Below are 11,368 nucleotides of genomic sequence, written 5' to 3'. Positions count from 1 at the left end.
AGACCTTTGGCTATTGTCCATGACCGTGTGTGACAGTGGGATGTTTCTTAGTCTTCCATGCACGAATGCTGGAACAATGAGCAAAGCAACACACAAAAGCCTTCATCTGTTCCCTTGTCCTTTGTGTGTGTTTTCAGCTTGGATAATTAAAAGAGCTGTCAAGTATGCACTTTTTCTCTCTTTCTAGAAGGCAGATGGAAGGAGTAGCATTCAACCGTGTTTGTGTTGTGTTTAAAATTAAATGCGAGCGGAGGGCTTCACATGCAACTACTTGTAATATGCAATGCTTGAGAAGTTTCACCAGAAGTGAGTAAATAGCCACACAATGACATTCAATAGCACTTTAGAAGAGAAGCAAAGGAATGAGGCAAAAGATCTTTTTTGTTCCCTTCCAACTTTATTTTCAAACAATATATTATAATGAAAATGGGCATTGCCATCCCATGGAATGTAAACAGTTCATTTAAATTATATAGAAACAAACATAAAACGAAAGCACAACACAATATACTGTTTTCCCACTTCGAAAAAACAAAATAAATAAGTTTTAAGTTAACAAAAGGCAAAAGCGTGTCTTGTCACATCAGGCAAAAAGATGAGAAACAACAACAATGAAACACAACCTACGAACATCAGAACTCACAGTTCATGTTATTATTTGCAAATGACAAGTTTCGCCTCTTAGAGTGCAAAAGACGAAGGCCGCGGTATAACTTGACTTCTTTCTGGTACATTGTCACTTACACATTCTTGCATATGAACATCTTTGACTCTTCCTTGTGGATATCTCTGACTGCTATTACTGACAAAGAACGTGGAGTGTGTGTCGATAGCACTTTAAAAGGATCCTGAGATTCCATCTTTAAGACTCTGTGCAGCTGGGTTTCATTAATTAAAGCTAAGAGATATAGCTCATGCAAAGCAGACAAACGGGCTCAAAGAAACAAACAAAAACCCTTATCTACATTGTTCCTTCTTCGAAATGCATATAAAATGAAAACAACCAATGCATATTACAACAAAAGCAATAAATAGGTTTTTAGAAAGGACTATGGTTAAAACTACTCAGTCCATTTAAAAATGCCTTAACTAAAGGCTACAGTATGTTCAGGGAGCGGGTTAGACGTTACACTAGATGTATATACTCTAAGTTGCTCGGCTTTGGTTAAACTACAGATGGGCGGCTTGGGAAGGTTGGTCCTGCAGACAAAACACCGCAGAGCAATTCCCGAAACACATAAACCTAAAGTGAAGTTCCCACTGCAGCTTCAGACTGGTATACAACAGTATACATTGCGTTCATCACATTTGCAGAGTCTGCTTGGGCGAGCATGCAATATGCACAAGTAATGGTTTCTAGTCGTCTGAGACAGACAGGCGGCTGAAGATGGGCAGTCGTCGGCCGTCGATGCCAGGAGAGTCACAGCCACTTAGACTGCTGGAGCTGGTGTAGCCGTCCTGATCGGAGAGAGAGTCCGCTGAGGCGCTTCGCTGCAGGCCCGTGAGCGCATACGCCAGGTTCTGCACGCTCTCCGAGTCGCTGATGGCGTAGAAGCTCCCGCTGGCACCCAGATCTACAAAGGGGTGGCTGTGCTTCAAAGTCCCCAAAGGGGACAGCAGGTCGGGACTCCCGGTGGACGGCGGCGGAGACACGGATGAAGATCTGGAGAAGGCCAGGGCGTCTGGAACGGCGTGGAAACCGCCGAGGATTTGTGGTTGCGAGGAGAAGCCGCTGAAGCTGACGCTCTGGCGGAGCTGCGGTCGCACTCGGATGCTCTTTGTGCTCTCCGAAAGCCCGTTCTGCTCGTCTGCGTTGTGTATGAAGTGACACCGAGCTCCGTAGGGGCAATATATATATATACATATATATATAACGAATAAACATGACAAAATCACTACAAATTTAACTATAAATTAAAACTGAAAATATAAAAACAAAAACAAATAACAACTATAATAGTATTTTACGGATACAAAAGTAACATTAGCAAGTTATAATTACTTTTTCGACCTATACTTACATAACCATTCGCATCAGAGCTATAGTTTTGAGAATAACATGCTTTATCAGCCTTGAATGAACTCAAACTAGCCATTAATTTGAGCCCTCCCAAAAACTAGAAGCTCCTTCAGTATTTTGCATTACATCACAACTTCAACATTTATGCAAATAGTTAAACTCATATAATGGTAAATCTCACAGAAAAGGCTTTGCTTCTGGTTAATGTAAGGTTCTGTGTGTGACACACTGAGATGGATATTAATAAACACAGTTATCTCTCCTCTATTTGTGCTATTCAGTTGTAAATGACTCCTAACCTGAGGCCATTTTCACTTCCGTCATTATGTCATTGAGAGAAACCTCACCATACTTGATGGGGCAAATCAAGTGGGCGATCGTAGCCCAAAATCACCCTCACAGGATCCGGAGTCCCTGGGAAACCCCTGAGTATCATAATTAATTACAGAGATCCAAGAGCGTTCAGTTGCATTAAACGGATTAGTCATCTGTACATAATAGTCCATTATCACCAATTTTGAGTCAATGATTTACAGTAGCAAGGTTTAGTTGTACAGCATACTTGAATCAGTTGGGTTTCTTTGGTTTATTAGAAGCAGATTGTAAGTCTGATCCTGCTATCAGAAGATGATTTACTCAAACCCGCATGTTTTTTTTTTGAAAGTCATTGGGGTCCAGTGCTGTTTTAGACCCCATTAACTTTCAATGCGAGGACAAAGACAGTGAGCATTTATACATTTTAACTCACTCTAAAAAATGCTGGGTTGTTTCAATCCAACTTTGGGCCAAATATGGACTAACCCAACTTTTGGGTCGAAAGGTTCTTTTGGGAACCAAAAATGGTTCTTCTATGGCATCACTGCAAAAACACCCTTTATTTTTAAAAGTGTAGTATTCTGAAATTAGTGGGATCCAAAACAACAGTTTTTTTGGACTCCATTGGCATGCATTGCATGTACCAAAAAAAAGAATATTTGAAGAAGGTCAGAAAGGATTGGAACAATATTGACTGGGTTTCCATTTTTTTGAGTGAGCTATTCCTTTAAATCGATTTGATTCTTGTTTAAATGCATGAGCAGGGTGCATGCACAAGTTTCAAAAAACAAAACTCATATTCTTACCTTGCAGAATTCATCATCCAACTCGAGGAAGGGCGTGAGGAAATTTGATGGCATTTTCAAGATGCCTGGCTGTGATTCTTTATGTGCAGTTAAGGATGTGTTGAACTGCTCAACAACTGATGTCAAGCTCTGCTTCTGTTACAACCCCACTGTTGGAATCTCACTTTATAAGCAGAAACTTCTAACCACGCCCACCTTTTGAAGAGGCGTGTTTTAGTGCCGGGTTCACACCCCCTCAAGAGTGAGGAAAGTTTATTTGTGTCCTGCCTAGCCTTTCACAAAAGAGCAAGCACACACTTTAATACAACTCGGATCATCTCAGATGAACTCTATATCATTATAAAATAGCTAAATGAAGCCTATTTCTAAAATAGCTCTAAACAGGGCTAACTGCATGTGTGTGTGTGTGTGTGTGTGTTTAAAAAGGTTTACAGTAAAACAAACCTATTTTTGCTTCACCATTTCCCATAAATTTAACCCAACAGTTGGGTTAGTCCATATTTGACCCAATGTTGTGTTGAAACAACCATAGTATTTTTTAGAGTGATAGTTATTATTTTAGTTATCATTAGTTGGACATTTTCAAGTGGCTTTACCTTCTTCACCATTCTTACATTTACACTGGACCATGCAAAGAAACCACACCACATCAACTCCTGTGAAACAAGACACTTCAAATATTAGCAAAGCTGAGGTCTGGTCAAAAGACACCACTGTCTTAACACACAATGAAGTCTTATCACAGAGTGGAGCGTCAACACCTCATACAATCCAGCTCTGAGAATGATAGAGCAATGCAAACAGGCCGCTATCCCTGAGAGCACTTGTTCTTTTGTGACTGATAACGACTGGAGAAGTTACATTTGGGCAGGGAGAAGCACAACTGAACGCAAAGGTTTTATTTGTTTGCGACAAAGTGCAGGTAAGCCAGATTAAAGCCTGTGCACCGAATGCAGGAGAGGCCTATTGTCTTTGTACATAAAAGCAGTGTGACAACACTACTAGATGTGGAATGAACTTTGAAAGCACTGTTTTAGACACTAGGCACTAATGCAGCACATTCTCTTGTTTTTTATTCTAAACTCAAACTCTCAGTGTTTGTGCCGATTTAATTGCAGGTATTGTGCTCAGCAGGCCTGAATAACTTCTTTTGAGACTCAAGTCAAAAGGCAAAAAAAAAAAGAGAAGATAGAGGAGATTGCACAACGATGGGCTTCTTCTATTCTGCTTAGAAAAGGACAATTACACCACATAAAGGCCTCCTGGAGACCTGGGATGGGTGATGTGTTCTTTCTTGGGTAAGCAATGCTGGCTTGGTCAGCGTGGAGATCATGCATATATGAATACAGATAGATGGATAAATAGATAGATTTTATTTTTTTTTATGTTTTTGAGATAATGTCTTGTGTTCATGAAGCCTGCATTTATTTGATTAAAAATACAATAAAATCAGTAGAAAATGTGAAATATTATTACAATTTAAAATAAGTGTCCTCTATGTGAATATATAGTAAAATGTAATTTATTCCTTTGATCAAGGCTGAATTTTCTGCATCATTACTCCAGTCTTCAGTGTCACATGATCTTCAGAAATCATTCTAATATGCTGCTGCTCAAGAAACATTTCTGATTATTATCAATGTTGAAAACAGTTGTGCTGCCAAAAACAAACTTTTCAGTATTTTTTATTTGATTTTTTTATGAATAGAAAATTCAAAAGAACAGCATTGATTTGAAACAAATAATAAAACAAAAACCATCATAAATGTTAGAATATGACATATTAGAATGATTTCTGAAGGATCATGTGACCCTGAAGACTGAAGTCTTATATTTACACATGGCAACAGCTCATATTTTATTTCCTTTTAATTAGTTGTTATCTTATAGCTATTAACGAGGCCTAAGTGAATTAACGACAGCCTCTGTGAAGTACTGAAGCCATGCCAGACAGAAGGGTGAAATCTGCTCAGTTTTTTCTCCTTAGACAGGAAGGAATGTGCAAGTCACTGCATGGGCTACTTATAGACGCCTTACATAACGCAGAAAAACAAGTGGGTTATCGCCACCCACCCTCCAGCCGTTTAGGAGGTTAAACTGTAGCTGTGAGGTTTTGACCAGCTCTCTGCTGGCTCTCTGTTTGATATGGAATGCTGCTTCTCTGAGCCCCATTAACGCTAAATGATTCTGAGAACAGACGCACAAAGTCATCGTGATAGTTGTCTGTGGATGAGAACAGATAATGGCCCTCTCAGAAATGTGGTTTTGAAATAACATGTTTTAGGAGCCCTGTCTTGTAAACATGTCCATTGAGCTCCTCAGAAATCATTAAATGATCATTTAGTAATCCAGAAATATATGCTACAGGGAGACAGGGCTATTTGTCACACTTTTTACTCCAGTGAATATCTATCAAGGTGGGGTTGTTTCTTTATAGACACCTTAAAGTCTGAGAAAAAATGTTACAGTGGGGTAAGTTGTCACAGTGGAATAGTTTGAAACGAATGTTTTTCGCAAAAAAAGAAGGGTTCTTGAATGTGCACTTAGGGTGTGTTTCATATCTTAAACGCACATTTTTAAAACTTTACTTGCAGACAATAAAATGCAACTTAAGTGATTTAAAGTTAGACACTTTCATGACTGTTTCTTAATACACTTAAGTAGACTTTTAAAAAGTTACCTTTGTAATAATAATAAAAATGAATAAATAAAAATACAATTTTTAATTATCTTTTGTTGTGCTTTAAAGAAGGTATACGGTTTCCAGGGGTTTTGGATGGCTAACGTTTTACTTTAAAGTGCATTTTGAATCATGTTTTAATAATATATTGGCATGCTTTAAGTAAGTACACTTATTTTGATGTGTTGGCTGACATACTAAAGCACATATAAAGTACCTGATTATTTTACCTGTTTTTTTGATGTTACATTTAGAGTTAATGTATTTTAATTGTGTAATTACAAATGCATTTTTGACATACAGTATATGATGACATAAAGATGATGGACTGAAGTCCTACTTAAGTGGGTCATAAAAGCACTCGTAAGTTCAACTAAATGCATTTAATATAAATTTAAACTATAATACATTTTAAATAATTTATAATACATTTAATTGGAAATTATATGTAATTAGGTGTCTGAAATCATTACTCCGTTCATACGTAAGTGTATTCTTTAAAGTAGTGTACTGATGTTCCTGATGTTTCTCTCATACTTAATTGTTGAATGTGCACTTGTAGTGTACTTCAAATCTTTATATATTACAAACTGTACTTGCGGATAATGTAATATTGATGAAATAAAAGGCCACTTAAGTGACTTAAAGAGAGACACTTTCATGACCATGTTTCTTAACACACTTAGGTATGCTTTTAAAATGTGCACTTTGTAATAATGTCAAAATAAAAGTTATATTAAAAAGTAAATTTAAAAACATTTGTATAATAAAAAAAAAAGTTAAAATCTTTTGTCATGTTTTACACTTATTTTGATGTGTTGACTAACATACTAAAGCACATGTAAAGTACTTTAGTTATGTAGGTATATTTTAATTTAATTGTAAATAACATGCAATTAAGTGTCACAATTCAGTTCACACTTAAGCATATTCTTTTAAAGTATGTTATTTTCATAATAATAAGTGCAATTCTTTTTCACAAGGGATGTTGGGACTTTTGAGGGAAGATGTGCATCTTGTGACATCTTGCCCCGATCTCCACAGTAGCAAACTGCTATTTAAAATTCACATGCATCGCTTCATAATGCTAAATATGCAAAACGGCTTGTTCCCAAACGTCTGCGTCTCAGCAGTATCTCGAAGTTTCTCTCATGTCAATTTGAACACGCATGAAAACGCGTATTTTTAAACCTTGCTTGCTCATCCACGCACGAGCAGCAGATCTCTTTGATCGATATTCAGATGTACGGATAACTGGTTTCAGTACGTTTTCCTGTCAGTCAGCACGTGTTCCCATCAGAAGAGAAGTTTCCTTCCCCCTCAAACTATCATCTGGGCTTTACAGCCGCTCTGACTTCACCCCCTCTGGAAATGGACCGGCCTGCTTTGTGTTTTCTCCACAAGGGCCCTTTTGTTGCAGGGCTCCATATGCCAGACAAGGGGCTCAAAGACTTGTAGCCCCAGCTCTGGCTGTAAACACGTCTGGCCTGGAGTGGGGGAAGGAAGGTTATGGAGGGAGTGGACGCTTTCTTGCCGAGCTGCGGTGGTGTGAATGGGGTGTGGGTCAGTTGTAGGTCCAAACGTTGCTGAATCAATACGAGAAGCAGAGGGTCTATAGAAGAGCCCTGTGTGAGTATGTAAGTCCTCTGTTCCGACCACGGTCCACGGAGCAGTTCCCACACACACACACACACACACACACACACACTGACCACAGGGACATACAACACCCTTTGTAAAGTGGAAAGACTGGAAGCAGATTGAATGAACATTTCCCAACTTAGAAAGACAGAGCAGGAGAGTATCGCTGCATATAGAACAAAATGCAGTTATGATCGGTATCTAATTTTTAGGGATGCATCGATATTAAAATTCGGTGCAATATTAATAAGCCAATAGTAATGTATTTTTGTATGTATATGTGTGTTTATATGTGGGTATGTATATTAACTATGAGAAATATAATAAAATTTTCATAGCAAATATAAAAAAATTATATTTAACAATTTTTTTCACACACACACACACACACACACACACACATGCATGTGTAAGATTTGTTGAATACAATTTATTCTTTATTAATTTATTTTTACAATATTAACATTGTAAACTATTTTATGTAAATTAAATTAATACATTTAATACTATTAATTAAATATTAATATATCATAACATTGGACAATATATTATATTATTATTATTTAATTTTTATAAATTTAATAAATGTTTATAAAATTTAATTAACTTATTTTTATTGTTTCATATTTAATTGCTATTTGTCTTTGTTGTGTATCATTATATAATAATTTTGTGTAATTACAAAAAAAAAAAATATATATATATATATTATTTATTTATTTTTTATTTTTTTGTATATATACAAATATACAGCATATATATTCTTTATTACAGTTTTTTTCCAACAGCTTACACACAAAATCTTTACTTGTCTCACAATTTCTGAAACCTGACACTCAAACACCAGAACCACACACACATGTAACTCTTGGAGAAATCTCTCTTGTAAAATATTTCACAATTTCTCAGAGGTTCACTGTGTTTCGAAATCAATTTGAGAAGTTCTCCAGCACACTCAGGATTCATCATCCAAATAATAAAGAGGGTTTCCTGCTCGTCCCATTAGTAAGTGACTGTAATCCCGCCGAATAAAAGGCATCTCAAGCCATCTGGGCTTTGACTGGATCCACACATATGTAAATGTGTGTGTACTTGCAAGCACTGATGGCTCTTTTTAACACACATTTCCTGAGCTTCCTCTTACCTGCCCATTCACACCCTCTTTATTTCTAGTAGCGCATGCATTTCCATGTGTGAAGTGGCTTGAATGGCTGTGAATGCTTTAGTGTTTACAGAGATGCTGCTCATTGTGCTGCTGTTTTGGGACAGTGGTTTGGGAGGGGAATCGGCATGTCCTCGCTAACTCGTCTAAACTGTAACTTTTAGCAGCATCGGTGAGGGATTTGAACTAATGTTAATGTTAGAAACGAACAGTAGCTCGGCTCTAAATCTTTTGAGTTTATGACTGATGGTGTCATATTTTAAGATGCAATTTTTGGCATTTTATTAGGTGTTGGAACCTAAAGGGAAGCCCGGTTCTGCCATTGAAAAAAAAGGTAAATGTGAATTTTTATCTCACAATTCTGACTTTTTTTTCTCACAATTGCAAGATGTAAACTTGCAATTGCAAGTTATAGTCAGAATTTTAAGATATAAACACACAATTATACGAAAATTGTCTTTTTTCCCCTTTATAACTCATAATTGTGTGTTTATAGCTCACAATTCTGAGAAAAAAGTCATAATTGCGAGATGTAAGCTTGCAATTGCGAGAAAAAAGTCAGAATTGTTTGATAAAAACTCACAAATCTGACTCTTTTTCTCAGAATTGCGTGATATAAACTTGCAATTGTGAGTTATAAAGTCAGAATTATGAGATATAAACTCTCAATTGTAAGAAAAGTATTTTTTACCTCACAATTGCATGTTTACATCTCACAATCCTGAGAAAAGAAGATTTGAGAAACTCGAGAAACTCACAATTCTCACTTTATTTCTCCCAATCGTGCAGTTTTGACTTTAAAACTAGCAATTGTGAGGTAACAAAGTCAATTGTGAGATGTAAACTCGCTATTGCAAGAAAAAAAGTTAGAATTGCGTTTATGCATTTGAGTTTATATCTCGCAATTCTGACTTTATTGCTCATAATTGCACGTTTACATCATGCAATTCTGAGAAAAAAGTCAGAATTGTGAGATTACAAGTCGCAATTATCTTGTTTTATTCTTTATGTCGTGTTGGAAACAGGCTTCCATTAGAAACCATACATATTGTATTCATAAATTAATGAATTTACAGTCCCCATGTTTTTTTTGTTTTTTTTTACTATTTAGTTTAGCGTGCAATGCAATTTTAGCTCACTCAAACATGGTTTTATTGACGTTAAGTCTGTCACTAAACAACACAGCAGCACTCGATGCAGCGGTTGCTACGGGAGAAAGCTGCAGCTGGTCAGGATGGTCATGTTGACCAGTGAAAAGGTGGACTTATTACGCTGGACAGAGTCCAAACAAAAGCTCCAGCAAACCCCCTTTATCCTTTCTCTGCTCTCAGCGAATTATCCCGTCTTCTCCTTTGTTTTCAGCCGCCTGTAACCCACTGATGCCCAAAATCCCTGCATGGATGCTGAGCGAGATGCTGGGACGCATGCAGGAATCTCTTGGGATTTCCTACATGTTTAGTATTTCCACACTGACATACACTAACAGACTTTATGGACCTGCAATTGAAAGGATGGCTGGCAGTACAATGGTATGACTCTACAAATACCAGCAGTGATCTCCAATTAATCCACTTAGTTTTAATCTAATTCCTTGAAATTGTCACTACTAAAATAATCATGCAGTTCTAATTAAGCATTACTTAAATGTCACATTATATAGCTCAACTTCAGCTTCCTTACAGTTAAATAAATTCCATAGGTTTTAATAACTCAATTAAAACAATTAAAGATGAAAGCTGTGTGGCATTCCCATAAGCTCTTGCATTTGAGCTTTTAATGATGTATGGTTTGTCAAAGCATAGCAACTTATGGGGATTTGTAATAGCCATTTATCTTCATGCGAATGTAAATATTACACAAAAGTGCACTTTACAAATGTTTAATGTGCATTAATTTTTGGGAATCATCAGATGTGTCCACTGGTTTACCCAGACTACATTTAAGGATCCCTTATATGCCATGTGAAATGAATGAATGAATGAAGTTCAAATAATAATAATTAAAACAACCTATGTTTTTACCACAAATCAGAGTTCAGTCTACTTGTAACTATTTAAGTAAATAAGCAAATAAAATCCGAGACAATTAAGTTTAGATAATTAAATGAAAAAAAAAAAAAATGGTGCTTTCATCACAGATCTGAGGTGAGCCTATTTGCAACTAGTTTATGTGACTGACTGACAAACAAACAAACAAACAAACAAACAAATAAATAAATACAATAGCTTAACTGTCTTTGGAACAAAATGAGGTGAAGTAAATGATAACTCAATTTCTATTAATCTTAACTGTCCCCAAGAGTAAAGTAGAGAGAGAAATGACTTTTAATTTGTTTATCACAAACAAATCCATCCTCACTTCCCTGAAACCCACATCACTCTCTGGACACTGAGGCGGTTGTGCTCTATTTGAAGGTTGTGACTGATGTGATGAAATGAGGATGATCTTAATAATACGTGATTTCCAGCATATGATCACCAGCAGAAGGATTTAGTGAAGCACCACTCCGTTCACATGAGTTTATGTGCCGTTGACAGAAACGTGATTAGCCATTTGGTGAGATGAACACAATGATCTCAAGACCAAAACTAGACTCCCAGAAGCAAGATCTTGTTTTATGTCTCTGGCCATCTGCTGCACAAGAGGTGCAGTGTAGTGAGGTGTCGTCTGTAACACACACACACACACATACACACACACACACACACACACACACACACACACACACACACACACACACACAC

General features: G+C 36.8%; 1 protein-coding gene across 1 annotated transcript; it reads right to left on the bottom strand.

Annotated features, from left to right (window-relative positions):
- Positions 1–1,036: 1,036 nt before the first annotated feature.
- LOC107692513 (zinc finger protein 36, C3H1 type-like 2) lies at positions 1,037–3,441 on the bottom strand. Its single transcript, XM_016491599.1, has 2 exons — positions 3,142–3,441; positions 1,037–1,848 (listed from the first exon to the last, which is right to left on the bottom strand). Exons 1-2 carry the CDS (start codon positions 3,193–3,195, stop codon positions 1,357–1,359), a joined length of 546 nt encoding a protein of 181 aa, XP_016347085.1. The 5' UTR covers positions 3,196–3,441; the 3' UTR covers positions 1,037–1,356.
- Between the last annotated feature and the right edge of the window lie 7,927 nt (positions 3,442–11,368).

This window comes from Sinocyclocheilus anshuiensis, unplaced genomic scaffold (genome assembly GCF_001515605.1).
Source record: "Sinocyclocheilus anshuiensis isolate Anshui unplaced genomic scaffold, SAMN03320099.WGS_v1.1 scaffold1082, whole genome shotgun sequence".
In the NCBI taxonomy this organism is placed as follows: Eukaryota; Metazoa; Chordata; class Actinopteri; order Cypriniformes; family Cyprinidae; genus Sinocyclocheilus; species Sinocyclocheilus anshuiensis.
Note: the sequence above shows the minus strand (reverse complement) of the source record. Positions and strands in the feature narration are given on the sequence as shown.